Raw genomic sequence first — 21,661 nt, 5'->3', positions numbered from 1 at the left:
AGTAGAAACGATCTTTAACATTAACATACAAAAAAATAAAACCTTGTGCAGCAGTGATTTTTTGTTTTATAGAAAACATTTAGTGAAAGTGGAATTGCACTTTAAAAGTTAAGTTTACATTAAAATACACTGCTTACATTCTGTCCTATTTGCGGTGCAGCTGCCAGAAATAATAGAGAGCTATCCCACATCTTTTCAAGAAAAAGCCAATGGGATATGCAGCTTCTAGAACTCTGTTCACTTGAAGCTCTTATCCATCCATAAGGAAGAACCTTTTCTTAATTCAGGAGCATCATCGTGTGGCAAGAGGAACCCCACATTACTAGTTTTGCAGAAGGTGAAAGCCCTACATTTTCTCTGAAGAGATATGGGATTGCATTTACCTAGTCATAGCTGCTGCAAGTGTTGCGTACTTCTAAGTGCCCCTATACTACAATACAATACTAGGTGCCAGCCGTAGTCCTGCCCTTTCGGTGGGGAGGGTGCTGGGTTTGATAAACAACACTGCACTAGAAGCACAACCGATTTAAAAACAGAGACTTTATTAGGAAGCTTCTCCTTTATGGCCTGTCACAGGTTTCTGTGATGACGTATGACTGGACTGCTACTTCTGGTACCGCTGTGAAAAACATGATGGTGAAGTATTTAGCTTTACAGCAAGCACTGTCACTATAGGTTCCCGACACAGATGTTTAGAGGAGAGGACTTTTTTTCCTGCATTGGACCAATGATTTGCATGTGTAGAATGGCGTTTGGATTTACAAGACATGCAAAAAATAAAATTGTGTGCAGTATTGACTTTCACCAGCGCAGTGCAGCATGGCTTACTGTACACAGTTAATTATTTGTGCTTATTTTAAAAAGGGCTGGTCTGTTCAAACATATTTTAATTATGGGTGGTCTCTTGTGAACGTATGAAAAACCTATCAAAATGATTTGAGTAGAGTTGTGTGGAGTAGAGTAATTACCAAAGCCTAGCTCCAGGCAAGGCGTATCCCCTAGAGGTGCAATATTCCACAACTATGCTCAGCGCACTGCAATGGCTATCAGCACACAACTGCAGCAAGAGACAGCCATTAGGGCTAGCTCATCCTAAACACTAGCCTCTTGTATGTATTTCTCTGACTCCAAAACTGAGATCTGCTCACTAGACTTCCTGAGTCTGCCCAGCACAGCTATGGAGTCTTATTCCTCCTCCTGCCCCAGAAGACAGTAGAAACAATGGTTCACAACAGTCTTAAGTGAGATATTGTCTGTAGATATGTTCCCAGCACGTGCCACTTCCTCTGCAGCAAGCATTATATCACTTTGGCTATTTGCTATTATGTTTTCCAGCAGTAGCTCACGATGCGACGTGTCCTTGTTGTCCTATCCCTTTTCCACTCCTCAGGATATTACATATTGCTTGGCAAACAGCAGAGTACAAGCATAAGTAAACGGTCATTCAAAGTGATCAAGAGAGATCAAGTTGAGAGACTTGTCTGCTTATTTGTGAAGGGAGACCCCTGGGAGAAGATAACAGATGGGTGGAGCTGCACAGATTCCAAAGCAAATGCTGTGCTGCAAGAAATTAGAAAGAACCTAAAATTAGCTGTATACTAGATTTTTGTTTTCAACTGACCTTTAGACTGGATTCTTAAATTGTATTGAGGTTGAATTGAGTACACTTTTAGCTGTTTGGCAGAATTGTGGTTTCGAGACTGATACTGCTCAATCAAGCAGGAAGGAAAATTGTAGCTGACTGCACAGGCTTTGATCAATTTCATCCCAATCAACAATTTTCGATTGAAAAAAAATGAGTTGTGCCAATTGATCAGAACTCAATGGATGTGTGGCTTACTTAAAGGACAACTGAAGTGAGAGTGATATGGACATTTTTTTCCTTTTAAACAATATCAGCTGCCTGGCTGACCGTCTACTTCTAATACTTTTATCCATAGATTCTGAACAAGCATGCAGAGCAGATGTTTCTGACACAAATCTGACAAGATAGCTGCATGCTTGTTTCAGGTGTGTGATTCAGACACTACTGATGCAGGACTGCCCAGCAACTTGTATTGCTTACAATTAAATAAATATTGCAGCCTCCATATCCCTCTAAGCTCAGTTGTCTTTTAAAGAACAATGAATGTAGGACAAGAAATAGACAAAGTTGCTCACCAAATAAAACACTTCAATAGTTTATTGTACATCAAATTAAAAAGACGCACAATGATTAGTTAACATTGTACATATTCATGCAATGTATCACATAGCTGACAATACATGCATTTTCATTGGAGTTAGAATCACCAGCTAAAACCCCTATTCCTCTAGGCTTGTCAGTGCCTACCAAGGGAAGCATACAAGGCCCTGCCTCACACCTTTGCCTTGTTACACACTGACAAACTTACATGTATACGTCAGTCAGGGTAACACCTGCATAATACATGTACTGCCAGATTTGACATATTCTATTTTAAGGACATGTGCTTTGTCCTTAAAATGACTAGGACACATGGCTTTTAATTATATGTACAAAGTATTGAAGTTTTTTATTATGTACACATTGACCTTGTCCCCCTCAGGGTCTTCCAAATTTATTTTTTTCACAGTTTGGGGTGTAAAGGATATATATTTTCCTATTATTATTTGGTGTTTCTCCATCACGTTATACTTGGCATTAGCATTTCAAGCCCTACCGCCTTATCTTTGTACCAAAAACTATGTTGCCCATAGCAATAAGATTACTTCACAGCAGTCGTAGTCAAACTACAACGGTTTGTTATGCACAACTGAAAAACCTAGGTGTCTAAAGGATGACGAAAGAGAAGCAAATGCACCATGAAAATGATCTGCAAAGCATTGTCCTGTCCAGAGGGGGCGGAACTAGGGTCAGTAAGGCATCACTGAAGGTAAAAGAGGGGCAAGAAAGAGTATGGGGTGGAAGAGGACTTGGGAGGGGGTCGAGATGGAGCCACTTCCCTTCGTCCCTTAAAAGATGTCAGGGCAGGTACTCCATTCCTGCCGCTCCTTGGCATCCCAGTAAGTGCCACGGTAAATGTGTGTCATTTCCTTGGACACAGGATCCATCTTGCGGTCAAACCACAAAGGTTTGTAGTTATCCACTGGAGAGTCTAGAGGGGGAAAAAAAGTCATAGGTTATAGAATTGGTATATATAATGGTAAATAAACATAGATAAATGAAGGTTTTAAATAAACAGAGGTTATGTTAAATAAAAAAAAATCCTAGCCTTCTGCTCTGTCTAATTGAAAACATGGGGCCTAAGAATGACCTAAATTACTCTAGTATCAGTGAAAGGAACTGCTCTTTTATTGGTTTGCATATCAAACCATTTTCTCTTCGCATTTGCTACTTCATCTTCTAAAAAACGGAGTAATCTCTAGTAAGAGTACTAAGTGCCCGATTTCACTAGGCTTTTCGTGTCGCAGACAGCCGCAGGAGTCTTCCAGAAGTCCGTATGCGGCAGTCACTGACTTAAAGGGGAATCGGATGTGTGGTGCAGAAATTTGCAGCATGCAATCCATAATTTGCCCTGCAGCACATCGTATTGCTCCTCTCACTCGTATTCAATGGAAACTACTCCACTGATATGCATTGGTTGCAGAGCCATTGCGGAAAATCGTGATATGAATTCGGATGCAGTGGAAATGGGCCCAAATATGGAAGGAGAGACACAAGCATGAAATGGAAACAGCCAACTGCCTTTCCAAAACAACAACTATATGCTGACAAGATGAAACAAAATGAAGGAGAGGTCATCTTTATATGCAGAAAAAAAAAAACTTAGACGAAAATGAGACCTTGAATGTTTAAACAAGTATATTATTGCTTTTACACTGAAAGCAGGCACCCATCATATTTTAACAGATTAGATGTTATATTCCTTAACATTGAATACAATGAAAATCTATTAAAAATAACTGTCGTCTTGCTAGATGCTTGATAGTTTTATCTGCTGACCACGAAAGGCAGTTCTTCACATAATTGAAGAGGGGATGGAAGCAGAAGTGGACAAGATAGCACAAAGTGAATGGTGGAAGCAGTCAGTATATAGCTATACTGTACACTGTACACAGACGTTCAATACATTTCACCATGTTGTACTAAGGTTAAATCTTATTGGAGACTAATGCTGGGAATAATTAATTTTTGGAGGGAGATTTACTGTCCAATCGATTTTCCAATCATTTTTCTGATCAATTTCCATTCACTTCTATGAGAAAATCGATCAGAAAAATGATCAAAATCAGATCGGTGGAAATTACCGTATCTACTGAGCCATCTATCTGCCAAAAAAACCTCATGGTGTATTCCCAGAATAAGGTCATAGTATGCTTTAAGCCTGTCTTTCTTATGTTCACTGGTTAATTAGATAATTTTACCTTAGAGGATTACTTATGGACTAACCAACGGGTCAATGGGAGACATTTCCTTAGCTTCAAAATAATGCCTCAACTCCTTGCCTATACTCCATTTGGTAGAAGGGAAAAGAGGGAGTCATTAAAGGGATACTGTAGGGGGTCAGGGGAAAATGAGTTGAACTTACCCGCGGCTTCTAATGGTCCCCCGCAGACCTCCTGTGCCCGCGCAGCCGCTCACTGATGCTCCGGCCCCGCCTCCGGTTCACTTCTGTAATTTCTGACTTTAAAGTCAGAAAACCCCTGCGCCTGCGTTGCCGTGTCCTCGCTTCCCCTGATGTCACTAGGAGCGTACTGCGCAGGCACAGACCATACTGGGCTTCTGCTATACACTCCTGGTGACATCAGCGGGAACGAGGACACGGCAACGCAGACGCAGTGGTTTTCAGACTTTAAAGTCAGAAATTCCAGAAGTGAGCCAGAGGCGGGGCCGGAGCATCGGGGAGTGGCTGCGCGGGCACAGGATGTCTGCGGGGGACCATTAGAAGCCCCAGGTAAGTTCAGCTCATTTTCCCCCGACCCCCTACAGTATCCCTTTAAGACCATTATGCCTGGTTGGCTGAATATTGGTCTCATCAAGACAGGTGATACAATACCAAACCAGCTCACAGGGTTAAGCCTTGTAAAATGATGGGACAAGCTGTACTGAAAGCAAAATATGGCCCATTCTTATGTACGTTATATGGAGCTAAGAAGCTGCTACTGGTACAATACATTTTCAATGTATTTTATGTGATATATTATTGATAGCAATGCAAGTTGTGTTTTACAGGTCCAGGGTGAATAAGGATCACCTCCCTTTTGGGCACATGCTGAGTACTCCCTGCAGTTGATAACTTTTGCAAACTTTGTTATTTGTATATTCTTAGGTGCTTGTCAGGGCTCTTTTCCTTAGGTTTCTTTTAAAACGCTGTATGTTTTGTTGTCATAACCCACTCCTGTATTATGCACCCATTTTCATCTTACTCTGTAAAGCCCAGAGAAGAAATCTGCATTATTAAAATCAACAATAAATAATTTCCGTAGCTTAGCACTTAGCACACTAATAGCTAAAGTGATTTACAGAACACAGCTAGACAAAATACCACATTGTGTTAATTAGGCAATAAAACTGTAATACAATATATTCCAGACAGATAGAACGCAGTGAATGTTTTCCACTTAAATAATTAAACCAGGGCACTACACGTGATAGTCTGACAAGATTCATGCAGTAGGCTTTTTATTATATACTAGATGGTGGCGCTCGCTATGCTGGGAGGTGGCAGGAGTGCTTGAGCCTTCTGGATGTAGTGTGTGCTGTCCAATCAGCAAAGCAACTAATTACAGTGGGGGTGGGGCAGACAGTGCCATGGCCAATCAGAGAAAGAGGGGGCGTGTGCTGAATGGAAGGACATACGGACACACAGCAGCTGGCTTGGAAATGATGATTATAAATCCCGTATGAAATGTTTTGCTGTCTGTTCTCACCATCTTCACCAGCTTTCTCTCGCTCAGCTTCTCGCTTTCTCCTTGCAATCCTCTGCTTCTCCTCCAGTCTCTGTTTCTCCAGATTGGCCTCATCCCAGTTACCATTTTCCATCAGCCTTTGGTCAGGCCGATTACGACTGTCCGTAGGGGCAACACCTTCCTCAAGGGCATTCAGAGACAGTGCCAACTCCGAAAAGTAATACATATACTCTGCATTCTTCCTGAAATCAAACATTGAGAAGAAAATCATTACAGCACACTTAAAGGTGAAACACGGTACCAATATAAAAACATTTTTTTCTTTTTCCTTTTTTTTCAAACACCCCCCCCCCCCCCCAAAAAAAAAACAAAAAAACAACCTATAAATGTCTTGTTCAAACTTTTTTTTAATTTGTTCCCACAGAATCAAATTTTCAGACTGTTCGTATCGGCAGTTAGTTCGTAAGTCAGGGACTACCTGTTATACATAAAGCAAGGTATTTGCTTTATGCCATTTTAAATGGCACAGAGTAAGCATAAAATATTTGATAATATATGCACAAAGGACCCTATAACAATGGCTACTATTTATCTGCTTTTTGATGTTATAGCCCTATTACACTTTAAAGAGACTCTGTAACAGATTTTTCAGCCTTAGTTCTTCTATCCTATAAGTTCCTATGCCTCTTCTAATGTGCTCTGGCTTACTGCAGCCTTTCCTAATTGCACTGTCTCTGTAATAAATCTTAACTCCTTTCCTCTGTCGTGTCTGTCGGGCTAAGGCTTGAATGTGTGGAATGTGCAGGGCTGCTTGTGATTGGATAGAAGCGATACACACCCTCTGCAGGCCCCCTGCACACTCTGTATGACTCACACACTGTTTATGTGAGCCTATCACAAGCTGGTTAGTTTGTTTGTAAACACTGCCTAAAACTGTTAATTACAAGCCAGGATTGCAGCAGAGAGTGGCAGAAACAACACAGAGGGGCACAGGAGAAAATAAGGAATAGAATGGTATGCTTTTTAGTGTAAGAATATTAGAGTACAGATTCTCTTTAAATGTTTTGCACTGATACAAGAGCTAAAGAAAGGACGCGGGCTGGAATAAGAATGGCGCTAATCTCAGTCCTCAAAAGTCACTCTACCTAAATCTTCATGTAATAAAGTACCAAAATCAAAAAGAAAAAGTCATTTTTGCCACAGGAGATTGAAAATGCAGCTAGCAAACCAATCCAACTACTTCTCGTAGCTTACAGTCTCTGCAACTCATCATGCCAAAAAACAAGTATCACATCCTCAAAGGATCGGTGTGTGAAATTTGCCCACTTTTTACAGTCTGCTCTATAGTTTTGTCTTTCAGTGTACAGCACCTAAAGCCCACACCTTCTAATAGACGTAAGAACCACCTAGACCATTGTCTGACTACTGAAGAAGAGGTATCAAACATTCTCCCAAACCTCCACCAGACCACTTGCACCCTGAGCTCATGACAAAATGCCCTGACCTATCGAGATCAGCTGATGGAACTTCAAAAGCAATCATTTACCTTACTAGAGGCCACAATTGGCCAGCCTGAGATGCTACCATATTGTGTAGAAAATGTCAAATTATTGTGACTTGCAGCAGATACGGAACTATGATTGATTCCACTAGAATGAAAAGGGATTTGTACAGATTTCCCTTTTCTTCATTGGGTTTCTCACTGCATAGCAGGCAAATCATGCACATTTTTTCTTTAAAGCGACAATCCGGGCTCGACAAGCCTGACAAGGCTTGATATATTTACCTTCCCTGGCTCCAGCGGGGGCGCTATTGCAGCTCTCAGCATGGAGATGGGTGGAAATAGAAATATCTCTGTCGGGTCCGCTCTACTACGCAGGCATAGGAGACTTGCAGCTGCGAAGTAGAGCGGACCAACAGCGATCGGCTATTTCCGCCTATCTCCGAGCGGAGTGCCAATACTGCGGGTGTGCTGGAGCCGGGGAAGGTAAATATTTACATCCCCGCAGTTTGGAGGGGCACAGCGAGACCGCCGTGGGACACAGGAGGACGGGGGAAGCCTTCATAGGATCCGAAGGCTTCCCCCACCCGAGGCAAGTATCCTCCAGGGGAACTGTTTTTCATAACAGGTTTTCTTTAAAGAGGAACTGTAACGACAAAACGGCCCCTGGGGGGTACTCACCTCGGGTGGGGGAAGCCTCAGGATCCTAATGAGGCTTCCCACGCCGTCCTGCGTCCCTCGGGGGTCTCGCTGTAGCCCTCCGTACAGCCGTGACGCAATATTTACCTTCCTGGCTCTCGGCGCCGAAGTAGGCGGAAATACCCGATCGCCGTCGGGTCTTCTCTACTGCGCAGGCGCAAGTTTCCGGCGCCTGCGCAGTAGAGCGGACCCGACGGAGATCGGGTATTTCCGTCTATTTCCGTGCCGAAAGTCGCCACAGCGCCCCCGCTGGAGCCAGCAAAGGTAAATATTGAACTGACAGTCGGCACAGTCGCCGGCTGTTCGGAGGGCTGCAGCGAGACCCCCGTGGGACAGAGGACGGCGTGGGAAGCCTCATTAGGATCCGGAGGCTTCCCCCACCCGAGGTGAGTACCCCCCAGGGGAGGTTTTTGTTGTTACAGAGTCTCTTTAAATTCTGCTCCTGCCATGTAGTGTGGTGCTCAGAAAGAAAATATTTTCCAATAGCTATACATACTATTATTTTTTACATAGCCCCAACATCTTCCACACTGTACAAAGTGCAAAAACATACAATAATTAGTAGCATAGCTATGGCAACAAGCATATGTGGAAACAAACACGTGCAGGGTGTGTTCAAACTATTAAGAAAAATGGTTGAGAAAAAATGTAGCACAATTAGAGATGTGGTCTAAACCCGGGGTCCAGCTGTGCAGGTTGGAGTGACAGGAAGGACGAATGCAAGCATGTGTAGTCACAGATTTGTGAATTTTCTTTTATAAATGTGATTTACCTGAACCACAGAACATCATTGCTTACTGTGGCTTTAGTAAATCCCCCTCAATGATTTAAGCCTCTTTTCCACGGGCAGTTGAACTGTGTGCTCGTCAAGCAGTTATCAGGCAGCAGCAAGCAGTTACTAGGCAGCAGTGAGCAGCTGTGAGAGTTTGAGAGGCATTTCACTGCCTATCAACTGCCCGTGGAAAAGAGGCCTTAGTACACAGGGCTTCTGCTGATACAAATTCAGGAAAATGACAGGTGAGGACAGGGATGATCAATGAGAAGAAAATACTTCCAAGTTCATGTAGATTTCTGTAATTTTTTATGCAAATATATGTAACTTGAAAATGGATCAATCATTTTAAACCTAGGTGGGACTGGATTGGTCCATTTTCAAGCAGCATATATTTGCATACAAAAATTACAGAAATCTGCATGAGCTCGGAAAGATTTGCATCTCATTCATCATCCCTGGGAAGGACAAGTAAACATATGCCATTAGGCCTGGAACCCACTGAAAACCGCAAACGCAAAACGCAACCGCTAGCGTTTTGTCTGAGCGGTTTGCAAGCGGATTCATGCGCGTTTTTGGTCGTGTTTTGCAACATTGTATTTTTTTCCCCAGCGGGTGCCTAGCGTTTTGCGTTTTTATCCTGATTGGTCCTGTTAATTATTTTTCATTTTGTTACAGTGTGCTGAACCGCAAAACGCTAGCAAAACCGCTCAGTTTAGGTTTTGCTGAGCGTTTCCGCTAGCAGTTCAATACTTTACATTGAAGCGCTAACGCTCCCAAAATGCTGCAGGTCCTGCGTTTGCGTTTCTGAGAAACGCAAACGCTCCTGTGGAAGTTGCCCCATCCATTAACATTAGCCCAGCGTTTTGGCAAACTGCTAGCGTATCGCAGTGCTGCCAAAACGCTGCCAAAAGCGCTCCTGTGGGTTCCAGCCCTTACAGATGGAAAATACACTTCAATACATACGGTAAAGGATTTCTCCTCCACAACAGAGTCTTGCTCTCTGGTGCCCTGTCCCCTCCATTCTCAAAGCCGCTGCCAGATGATACAGGGGCGCACTCCATCCTCTCGTCCCATGTACCCATAAGTGTATAGTGCACACGTCCACTGGCGTCCATCACTTCCCCCGTCACCTGGAAGAGGAGAGCAGAGTTACAGGTGGCTCAGGGTTACTTAATACTAGGGACACAAATCTGCCTTACACTGAGGACACAAAGTAATGCTATGTGCTCACCTTTCGGGCTATGTCTCGGGAAAAGTAGCTGTAAGGTGCAAATTTGAGTTTGCATTTATCTCCAGTCTTGTGATTCAAAATCTCTATCTCCCCCGACTGCCAAAAGATAAAGATTAATTAAGCAATACTGAAATCATGCCAGAGCAAAAGGTGATAAAGAAAACTGCACTTTTTCAAACAAAAGCTACGGGTAAGCTTCTTCCACAAATACAAACTTATCTGTATACAGTTACAGTACATACTAGCATATAAGTAGAATTTTTGGGACAAAGAAAAAAAAAAAGTGTCCCAAAAATGGGGGGGGGTGTTATTCGGCTTATATGTGAGTCATGTGTGTAGTGGGGCTACCCCCCTCCCTCCTTCACTATCTGGAAGCAGCAGGGTCTGGTTGTTATGGGGTCCATTAGCGCCGCACTCCTGTGTCCCCCTGCAGGATGAAAAATGACGATCGCTGGGAATCGCCATTGAAAGTCAACAAATTCTTTTCTGCACGCTTGCAGAAAAGCATTTGGACGAAACACTGGGCAGGTGATTGAGACATCCCCCTGAACCAGCTCTAAAGGTCCATACACACTCTGGTCTGAACTCTGAGTGATGCACCATGTCATGGCGGGGGTGGTCATTATGGTCAGATCAGCGTGACTACATCAGGCGCACAACGATTGCATGAAGATCCGGTGTGTTAGATTTTTAGAAATGCCCGAGCACAGCACAATAGCCTTGTTCTCGCTGTTCCACCACCAGAAACTTCTCCATTACGCATGCTCATCGTTTCTCTGCTCCACCCTGCATAGCAAAAGACGCATTGGCCTCAATTCACTAAGCTTATCTCCTGCGTTTCTATAGTTATCACCATGGTGATAAGGCATGTAGTATTCGGGCCCGTTTCCACTATTGCGAATCCGCGAATCCGCATGCGGGCAACGCATGCGATTTGCCTGCGGTGATTCGCCGGCGATTTCGTAACGCTATAGTGGAAACGGGCCCTAAAGGAAACATTTTACCTCAGGCAAACTGTGTGGAGGTAAGTTTTCTCTTGCCTTATTAGCTCCAGCATGATCTTAGTGAATTGAGGCCATTGTGTGCAAAGGCTGTACAGTGTTAGTGCACTGTCGCCTTTGGCTTATGACACCTCTGTTGTGATGCGTGGGGGAGGGGCAAAGGGACGACAAGCGCATCTGATGGAGCGGCTTCCAGCAGATGGGGAGGTGCCAAGAACAATGCTGTTGGGTCGTGCTTAGACATAGCTAAAGGACCGACATCCCAGATCTTTAGGGATCATCATTGGGTTGCTGCACAAACTCTGGTCTGCTGCACAACTCTTAGCCATGGTGGTCGTTATAGTCCGTCACAGCCGCGTTCAGACCAGTGTGGCAATAAGTGTCATTCTCTGTCTGCAATACACAGTATGGTATTAGATTCCAAAACTGAATTTTCTGTAATGCTGTAATATGTGCCAAAGCTAACTCGTCCATACCGTTTGCAGCAAGTTTTTTTTTTTTTTTTGTTTTGTTTTTTTAAACAACGAGCCAGCTTCATCCTTACCACCAGGGAGGTTAATGCAATTGCAAGCACTGAAAAAATTCTGCAGGAGACACGTCTGTTTTTTTTTTCTAAATCACATCATTCAAGTGAGAACACATCCATAGGATTACATGAGCAAAGCACTTTTGGAATCACTGGCGCTTAGGGAAGTGCTCAAAAGCTCTAACGGCTGTTTTATACTAGATGCAATTTACTGCATTTTGCAATTAAATTTCCAATCTAATGCAAATCGGAAAACGTAACGACATCTTCAAAGTAAAGAAAAATGCATGACCCGGTTTATAATACTGTGATCAGATTTAGCCCGATCACAAACATACTGCATTTCTTCTGGCGTTACAAGCATGTAGAGAAAAATCTTCCAAACGCAATAGCAGAAAAATTGCAATGTGTTTTCAATTTGCAGTGTAAAAAAAAGTTCTTACAGTGTGAACCAGCCCTCACTGTGAAGAACCCCTTTCTAATCAGGTGGTAAGATCACCTGTCTCCATGCGCAGTTCACATGAGCAGACCTAAGGAAAAAAAAGTATTTTCCAAGCTTTCAAATTGCCCTTAAAGTGGACCTGCACTCTTACGCAGGACAGAAGGAAAACATAGAAATGCACCCTGTATGTATTTAGAGAGTTTAGCCAGTCTAATACCCCCTCATCTGTGACTAAGCACAAGTTGTAATTTGATCCCTCAGCTGTGTCAGCTGCTTGCCATGTCAGAGAGCTAATTAGTAAATACAGGATGTTAACAATATGTCTGCTTACATAAAAGCAGGAAATAAACACACTGCAGAATTATTGCAGGATTTGTATCAGCTCTAACAAAAAAAATTTCTTTTAAGGTTATTATGCTGTTGCATATCTTTTAGAGCAGATAGGAAGTTCTGAGTTCAGGTCCACTTTAAAATGTATTTATACGTGTTAAACAATCCACCCCAAGTCGTGTTTTTCCAAGCTAAATAAGCCCAGTTTGTTGACCTTCCTTCCATCCTTCTGATTAAAATTAGTTGCATGTCATTATACCTATTCTAAATCTTCAATGCCCTCACTGCAGTGCAGCGCTCACAACTGTATCCCATAATCTAGATGTGGTCTCACAGTATATTTATACAGAGGGAGAAGTATATTAGCATCTCATGGTGTTATTTCCCATTTTATAAAAGTAAGATGTATTATGGCTCACAAAGAAGAAGATCTTACCTGGTCAATCCATAGCTTTCCTACAATTATGTTGTGAACAGTTGTGGTGACTTTCTTCCACGTGTAATGGTTCCCAGAGTTGTGAAATATACAGTGTATGGTACCTAGGAGAAAGAAGAAGTAAAGAGTAGTAGGAATTGGCATTTCTTCACTTTACCATGAAATGCCAACATCTTCATTACAATTTATTCAGGGTTTATGTGGCAAACAAGGCAACATGAATACATGTAACTGTCCACAAGACCTGCAAGAGCCATCCCAGCATGCTTAGTCAAGCCAGGATGCGTCTCCTAGACCAGCTTTTCTCAACATTTTATTGGTATGTAGCCCATTTAAAACCCTGTAGTGACGGTCACCAAGTACCCTCTAGCATAGTAAACATTATCAGAAATACCCCTCGACAAATATATATTTAACCATAGTACATTATAATTGGTTCTAAACAATTTCCAAGCCTTTACTATTGCTTTTAATTAGCTAAAATACTAATTTGGTGTTTAAAACAAGATTTCTCTTTTTTTAAAACTCTAAATTTGTAATTTTTGGCTAAGTATATCGAGCCTGAGTACCCCCTGGGGTACACGTACCACACGTTGAGAAACAAGGACCTAGACAACCAGTCCACGTAGAGAGTGGGCGGTGTTAAACTAGGAAGTGTGGAGGCTCTCGCCCTCGGGATAAAGCAGAAGATGGCTTTCCCCGATCTTATGGTTTAAACCTCGGAACAAATGCCCCAAGCAGGAAACAACCTAGGTTATGTGGTGCACAGCACCCACTATTGTCACACCCACAACGGTATGTTCCCCACTTGCACCTATGTGAAGAGCTATGCATGGCTGTAATTTTGTACAACATATATAGCAATAAAACACCATCTGCAGCGGCGGACGGACATTACTATCATGTGCATTGTGCTGGCTTTTTACCCATTAAGAGTGCAGAAAGCAGCCAAAGTTGTGGACATTGCTTTGCACTGGTCTCCTCTCTACCCCACACGACTGATCGTGCCGACACATACTTATCTCCTATTGATGTTTATCATATTTAACACTGGCTTTCTCACCAAGGGGCATAATTGAGAGGTATTTCCCACGAAACTTGCTTGTGATCTTTATCTCTTGCCGCAGAGACCATCCATTTCGAGAGTCTGCGTGGTGGGATGCTGCAGGGGGGTGATGACTGACCTGTAGACAACACAGATTTCTTTGGTCAGGAATAGTTTAAACAATCTTCAATTAACTAACATATCAAGTCAACTCTGAAACTTGAAAGTATACATGAGGAGAATGCAATAAAACAAAACAAAATACAACAAAACTGAAAAAACAAACAAACAGGATACCTAGGTAGAGGAAAGCCTATTAATCCTGCAAAGGCTTCCAAAGTCCTGTCCTCCTAGCCCCCACCGTTGCCACATGTGGACCCCCGCAAGATACCTGACAAGAGCTTGTTGGATTTCTGATCACGGTCATGCACCTCTTCATAAACGAGTGCAGCCATAATGCACACAAGCAGCTCCAGCTGCTCTGCAGGTGCAGCCATACTTACATGGGTGCAGCACTTAAATGCTCCTGCATAAAGAGGAGCATGGTTGCAATCTTTAGGAGGGTCCCAGGCATTGACGGTAGGGGTGAGGATGACACAGGAAGTTTCTGGAGGAGCCAGAGGCTTCCCTCTATCTAGGCAAGTATTTGTTTTTTCTTGGCCAAGGCAGCAGTTTGTTGTCAACTTCTTGGTCAAGAATCCACCCTCTGTACGGCTCCCTGTACAGCCCCCCCCCCTAGAGAAGAACAATTTCTGCTCTTCACTTCCTTTCAAAAATTAATTTGTTGTAATTGTTGAGCACAGAAGCAGCTTTCAGGAACTGCTGAGTCACAGTGATTATTTCAGGGCAGCAGGCTGAAGAGAATCATCAGTTTATACGCAATGATTAGTGCTCAGTGTACTGTATCACCTTACACAAAATTGACAGTTACATCATGACTGTAAAGATTTCTCCATATCCCAAGGTTATGTGAAAATAATAATAATGGCAGTGCTCAGTGTAGCTCGGGCTTATGATTCCTGCACTTTTTGGAAGTGCCATTAGGTTAATTAGTATTTTAAGAACCTTTTAGCTATAAGAAGACAGGTCCTATAGATCCCATTCGATCATGCACAGGCTTTATATGACAGGGTTACTCAGCCTTCTGTTCATTGCAGATCACAGGAGGATAAGGAGGAGAAAAAAAAGAGGAAGAAGGGAGGCAGCAGGCACTGCAAACACCAGCGGCTGTGGCCAGGGCAATGAAGATGGAGGACAGCATATACACATGGAGATTTAGAGCAGCCTCCCGAAGGAAATTAATGCTTGCCCCACAATAATTTATGAACCTCCTTTAAAGAGGAGCAGTCAGTCATACTATCTCAGAAAAAAACACATGTATAAGTAGATAAATACTTGCTCTAATTGCATAACATATGTATTGCACCGTCCAAGTTTTGATTTTAGTGATTTTTCTACAGTAAAAAAAAGAAAATCCTTAGTATTTCCCATTTTAAAGAGGACTCCAGTGAAAATAATGTAATAAAAAGTGCTTCATTTTTACAATAATTATGTATAAATGATTTAGTCAGTGTTTGCCCATTGTAAAATCTTTTAAATCCCTGATTTACATTCTGACATTACATGGTGCCATTTTTACTGTTGGCAGGTGATGTAGCTGCTGCATGCTTTTTTGGCAGTTGGAAACAGCCATTTCCCACAATGCAGCAAGGTTCACAGACAGGAAACTGCCAAGAGTACGTACTCAGAATTTGTGGGAGGGGTTTCACCACAATATCAGCCATACAGCGCCCCCTGATGGACTGTTTGTGAAAAGGAATAGATTTCTCATGTAAAAAGGGGGCATCAGCTACTGATTGGGATAAAGTTCAATTCTTGGTCAGCGTTTCTCTTTAAGTATGGCTATTTTGAAGCCAATCCTGATGTAATTTCCTTCTCTACTCTGCTCTGCTTGATTTGCCCACCCTTCACTATAGAAAGTGCATTGTCTCAGCAAGAGAAATATTGGCCAATCAGAGAGGAACAGCGGTTTGGGAGGGGAAAACAGGAGGGAAAGAAGCTTCAGCCAATCAGGCTGCATTTGTTAAGTCTGAAGGGAAATAGAGAAGCAAAAAAAAGGACAACCCAGCATGCCCTGCAACTTCCTTTTTTTGTGTACCAAATAAGAGTCAGGTAAACTGGGGAATGATCATTTACCAACAAGAAAAGTAATAGTGATTTTAACTTTTGGATTGCCGTCTGCTTAGCATCCTTATTACTGGTTTACCAGATAAAAAAAGAATTGATTTTTTATTTTATGCTCGACAGTTACACTTTAACCACTTGAGGACCACAGTCTTTTCGCCCCTTAAGGACCAGAGCCTTTTTCTCCATTCAGACCACTGCAGCTTTCACGGTTTATTGCTCGGTCATACAACCTACCACCTAATGCTAGGTACACACCATACAATTTTCTGTTAGATTTTCTTTTAGATTTACCTGCCAGATAGATTTACCTACAACATGGAAAAAAAGCTAACAGAAGAATCTAACAGAAAATTGTATGGTGTGTACCTAGCATAAAGGAATTTTACCTCCTTTTCTTGTCACTAATAAAGCTTTCTTTTGCTGCTATTTGATTGCTGCTGCGAGTTTTAGTTTTTATTATATTCATCAAAAAAGACATGAATTTTGGCAAAAAAATGACTTTTTTAACTTGCTGTGCTGACATTTTTCAAATAAAGTAAAATTTCCTATACATTTGAGCGCGAAAGTTATTCTGCTACATGTCTTTGATAAAAAAAAAAAACATTCAGTGTATATTTATTGGATTGGGTAAAAGTTATAGCGTTTACAAACTATGGTGCCAAAAGTGAATTTTCCCATTTTCAAGCATCTCTGACTTTTCTGCGCACCTGTCAGGTTTCATGAGGGGCTAAAATTCCAGGATAGTACAAATACCCCCCAAATGACCCCATTTTGGAAAGAAGACATCCCAAAGTATTCAGTGAGAGGCATGGTGAGTTCATAGAAGATTTTATTTTTTGTCACAAGTTAGCGGAAAATGACACTTTCTGACAAAAAAAAGAAAAAAAAAAAGTTTCCATTTCTTCTAACTTGCGACAAAAAAAAAATGAAATCTGCCACGGACTCACTATGCTCCTCTCTGAATACCTTGAAGTGTCTACTTTCCAAAATGGGGTCATTTGTGGGGTGTGTTCACTGTCCTGGCATTTTGGGGGGTGCCTAATTGTAAGCACCCCTGTGAAGCCTAAAGATGCTCATTGGACTTTTGGCCCCTTAGCGCAGTTAGGCTGCAAAAAAGTGCCACACATGTGGTATTGCCGTACTCAGGAGAAGTAGTATAATGTGTTTTGGGGTGTATTTTTACACATACCCATGCTGGGTGGGAGAAATATCTCCGTAAATGACAATTGTTTTATTTTTTTTTTACACACAATTGTCTATTTATAGAGATATTTCTCCCACTCAGCATGGGTATGTGGAAAAATACACCCCAAAACACATTATACTACTTCTCCTGAGTACGGCGATACCACATGTGTGGCACTTTTTTGCACCCTAACTGCGCTAAGGGGCCCAAAGTTCAATGAGTACCTTTAGGATTTCACAGGTCATTTTGAGAAATTTCGTTTCAAGACTACTCCTCACGGTTTAGGGCCCCTAAAATGCCAGGACAGTATAGGAACCCCACAAATTATCCCATTTTAGAAAGAAGACACCCCAAGGTATTCCGTTAGGAGGATGGTGAGTTCATAGAAGATTTTTTTTTTTGTCACATGTTAGCGGAAATTGATTTTAATTGTTTTTTTTCCCAAAGTGTCATTTTCCGCTAACTTGTAACAAAAAATAAAATCTTCTATGAATTAACCATACTCCTAACGGAATACCTTGGGGTGTCTTCTTTCTAAAATGGGGTCATTTGTGGGGTTCCTATACTGCCCTGGCATTTTAGGGGCCCTAAACCGTGAGGAGTAGTCTTGAAACCAAATGTCGCAAAATGACCTGTGAAATCCTAAAGGTACTCATTGGACTTTGGGCCTCTTAGCGCACTTAGGGTGCAAAAAAGTGCCACACATGTGGTACCGCCGTACTCAGGAGAAGTAGTATAATGTGTTTTGGGGTGTATTTTTACACATACCCATGCTGGGTGGGAGAAATATCTCTGTAAATGACAATTGTTTGATTTTTTTTACACACAATTGTCCTTTTACAGAGATATTTCTCCCACCCAGCATGGGTATGTGTAAAAATACACCCCAAAACACAATATACTACTTCTTCTGAGTACGTGTGTGACACTTTTTTGCAACCTAGGTGGGCTAAGGGGCCTAACGTCCTATTCACAGGTCATTTTGAGACATTTGGATTCTAGACTACTGCTCACGGTTTAGGGCCCCTAAAATGCCAGGGCAGTATAGAAACCCCACAAGTGACCCCATTTTAGAAAGAAGACACCCCAAGGTATTCTGTTAGGAGTATGGTGAGTTCATAGAAGATTTTTTTTTTGTCACAAGTTAGCGGAAAATGACACTTTGTGAAAAAAAACCCAATACATATCAATTTCCGCTAACTTGGGACTAAAAATAAAATCTTCTATGAACTCATCATACACCTAACAGAATACCTTGGGGTGTCTTCTTTCTAAAATGGGGTCACTTGTGGGGTTCCTATAATGCCCTGGCATTTTAGGGGCCCTAAACCGTGAGGAGTAGTCTTGAACCCAAATGTCTCAAAATGACCTGTGAAATCCTAAAGGTACTCATTGGACTTTGGGCCCCTTAGCACAGTTAGGCTGCAAAAAAGTGTCACACATGTGGTATCTCTGTACTCAGAAGAAGTAGTATAATGTGTTTTGTGGTGTATTTTTACATATAACCATGCTGGGTGGGAGAAATATCTCTGTAAATGACACATTTTTGATTTTTTTTACACACAATTGTCCATTTACAGAGAGATTTCTCCCACCCAGCATGGGTATGTGTAAAAATACACCACAAAACACATTATACTACTTCTCCTGAGTATGGCGATACCACATGTGACACTTTTTTGCAGCCTAGGTGCGCTAAGGGGCCCAACGTCCTATTCACAGGTCATTTTGAGGAATTTGTTTTCTAGACTACTCCTCACGGTTTAGGGCCCCTAAAATGCCAGGGCAGTATAGGAACCCCACAAGTGACCCCATTTTAGAAAGAAGACACCCCAAGGTATTCCGTTAGGGGTATGGTGAGTTCATAGAAGATTTTATTTTTTGTCACAAGTTAGTGAAAAATGACACTTTGTGAAAAAAAACAATAAAAATCTAATTTCCGCTAACTTTTGACAAAAAATAAAATCTTCTATGAACTCATCATACACCTAACAGAATACCTTGGGGTGTCTTCTTTCTAAAATGGGGTCACTTGTGGGGTTCCTATACTGCCCTGGCATTTTACGGGCCCAAAACTGTGAGTAGTCTGGAAACCAAATTTCTCAAAATGACTGATCAGGGGTATAAGCATCTGCAAATTTTGATGACAGGTGGTCTATGAGGGGGCAAATTTTGTGGAACCGGTCATAAGCAGGGTGGCCTCTTAGATGACAGGATGTTTTGGGCCTGATCTGATGGATAGGAGTGCTAGGGGGGTGACAGGAGGTGATTGATGGGTGTCTCAAGGTGTGATTAGAGGGGGGAAATAGATGCAAGCAATGCACTAGCGAGGTGATCAGGACTGGGGTCTGAGGACGTTCTGAGGTGTGGGCGGGTGATTGGGTGCCCGCAAGGGGCAGATTAGGGTCTAATCTGATGGGTAACCGTGACAGGTGGTGATAGGGGGTGATTGATGGGTAATTAGTGGGTGTTTAGAGGAGAGAAGAGATGTAAACACTGCACTTGGGAGGTGATCTGATGTCGGATCTGCGGGCGATCTATTGGTGTGGGTGGGTGATCAGATTGCCCGCAAGGGGCAGGTTAGGGGCTGATTGATGGGTGGCAGTGACAGGGGGTGATTGATGGGTGGCAGTGACAGGGGGTGATTGATAGGTGATTGACAGGTGATCAGTGGGTTATTACAGGGAATAACAGATGTAAATATTGCACTGGCGAATTGATAAAGGGGGGTCTGAGGGCAATCTGAGCGTGTGGGCGGGTGATTGGGTGCCCACAAGGGGTAGATTAGGGTCTAATCTGATGGGTAACAGTGACAGGTGGTGATAGGGGGTGATTGATAGGTGATTGATGGGTAATTAGTGGGTGTTTAGAGGAGAGAATAGATGTAAACAATGGATTTGGGAGGTGATCTGATGTCGGATCTGCGGGCGATCTATTGGTGTGGGTGGGTGATCAGATTGCCCGCAAGGGGCAGGTTAGGGGCTGATTGATGGGTAGCAGTGACAGGGGGTGATTGACTGGTGATTGACGGGTGATTGACAGGTGATCAGGGGGGATAGATGCATACAGTACACGGGGGGGGGGGGGTCTGGGGGGGGTCTGGGGAGAATCTGAGGGGTGGGGGGTGATCAGGAGGGGGCAGTGGGCAGGGGGGGGGGGGATAAAAAAAAATAGCGTTGACAGATAGTGACAGGGAGTGATTGATGGGTGATTAGGGGGGTGACTGGGTGCAAACAGTGGTCTGGGGGGTGGGCAGGGGGGGGTCTGAAGGGTGCTGTGGGCGATCAGGGGGCGGGGGGGGGGGGGGGGGAAATCAGTGTGCTTGGGTGCAGACTAGGGTGGCTGCAGCCTGCCCTGGTGGTCCCTCGGACACTGGGACCACCAGGGCAGGAGGCAGCCAGTATAATAGGCTTTGTATACATTACAAAGCCTATTATACAATGTAAATGCGGCGATCCGGGTGCTAGTAACCCGCCGGCGCTTCCGAACGGCCGGCGGGTTACTACGAGCGGTGGGCGGAGCCAGTCCCCGGCGGCTGATCGCGTCACGAATGACGCGATCGCCGCATAGCCACTCCCGCAGCCGCCCCCGCCGATGGGCGTATTGCGGTCGTTTGGGCCCAGTCTTTGCCGCTGCCCATCGGCTGGGGGCAGTCGGCAAGTGGTTAAGAGGAGGATTGTCTTGAATATTTTAAAGGAACAAAAGCTTAGATCCATATAAGGGTTAGTTCACATTACAAATCGCTTAGCGACTGTGATTTTATAGCAATTTTGGTGTACCTATACTTTTAACACAATCACTCCCCCAAAAAATTGTTGTATGCACATCTGCGCATTGGGCAAAAATTGTATCACTACATTATATTGTCATATCGCTTTGCTGAGCCGTATGATGTAAACACATGGGGATTTCTTCCCCGCGCGTTTACATTTAGCCTGCGAGCCGCGATCGGAGGCTCACAGGCTGTTCACGGAAACACCCTCCGTGAACTGACATGGAAAGGCCGCTCCAACGAGCGGCCGTTTCCATGTAAAACCAACAACGACCTGCTGCCGCCTATCGGCGTTAGGCGGTCGTTAAGTGGTTAAAAAGCCATGCACTGTGAACTAGCCCTTAATGTTAGGTGTACTGGTATTTAAAAATGCCATCCCCAATCAAAGTGGATATTTCACTGGTTTGCACCACACAGAAGATGCTCTGTCCCTTTGGGGACTGTTTTAAATAAATTCTTAAGAAAACCCGATTGATATCAGTGTTTCTCAATATTACAGTATGAAGGACTGGGTATGGCAAGTACCCCATGTTGTGATTACAATATTATTTTGAAGGCATACTTCATGATTGCCTATTCAGATTTATTTTGCATCTCAAAACTTTACTATAATGAATTGACCAATAAAAGTTCACGTACTCCTCCACAGACCAATCCAA

The 21,661-nt window shown here is 43.0% G+C and overlaps 1 protein-coding gene across 4 annotated transcripts in view; it reads right to left on the bottom strand.

Annotated features, from left to right (window-relative positions):
- Window positions 1-525: 525 nt before the first annotated feature.
- Window positions 526-21,661, bottom strand: part of LOC137534176 (oxysterol-binding protein 1-like) — a 70,410-nt gene continuing 49,274 nt past the window's right edge. For 3 of the 4 annotated variants that reach the window (XM_068255570.1, XM_068255569.1, XM_068255567.1), the window contains exons 9-13: window positions 13,876-13,996; window positions 12,813-12,916; window positions 10,078-10,173; window positions 9,810-9,976; window positions 5,628-6,113 (exon numbers count right to left, since the gene is read on the bottom strand). In XM_068255570.1, coding sequence (XP_068111671.1) covers window positions 5,672-6,113; window positions 9,810-9,976; window positions 10,078-10,173; window positions 12,813-12,916; window positions 13,876-13,996 — 930 coding nt within the window. In that variant the 3' untranslated portion in view covers window positions 5,628-5,671. Of the gene's footprint in view, window positions 3,117-5,627; window positions 6,114-9,809; window positions 9,977-10,077; window positions 10,174-12,812; window positions 12,917-13,875; window positions 13,997-21,661 lie in introns of those variants that run through there. The other variant, XM_068255568.1, reaches the window with a different exon arrangement.

This window comes from Hyperolius riggenbachi, chromosome 10 (genome assembly GCF_040937935.1).
Source record: "Hyperolius riggenbachi isolate aHypRig1 chromosome 10, aHypRig1.pri, whole genome shotgun sequence".
In the NCBI taxonomy this organism is placed as follows: Eukaryota; Metazoa; Chordata; class Amphibia; order Anura; family Hyperoliidae; genus Hyperolius; species Hyperolius riggenbachi.
The sequence above is the reverse complement of the archived record's forward strand: the minus strand, read 5'-3'. Positions and strand labels throughout refer to the sequence as shown.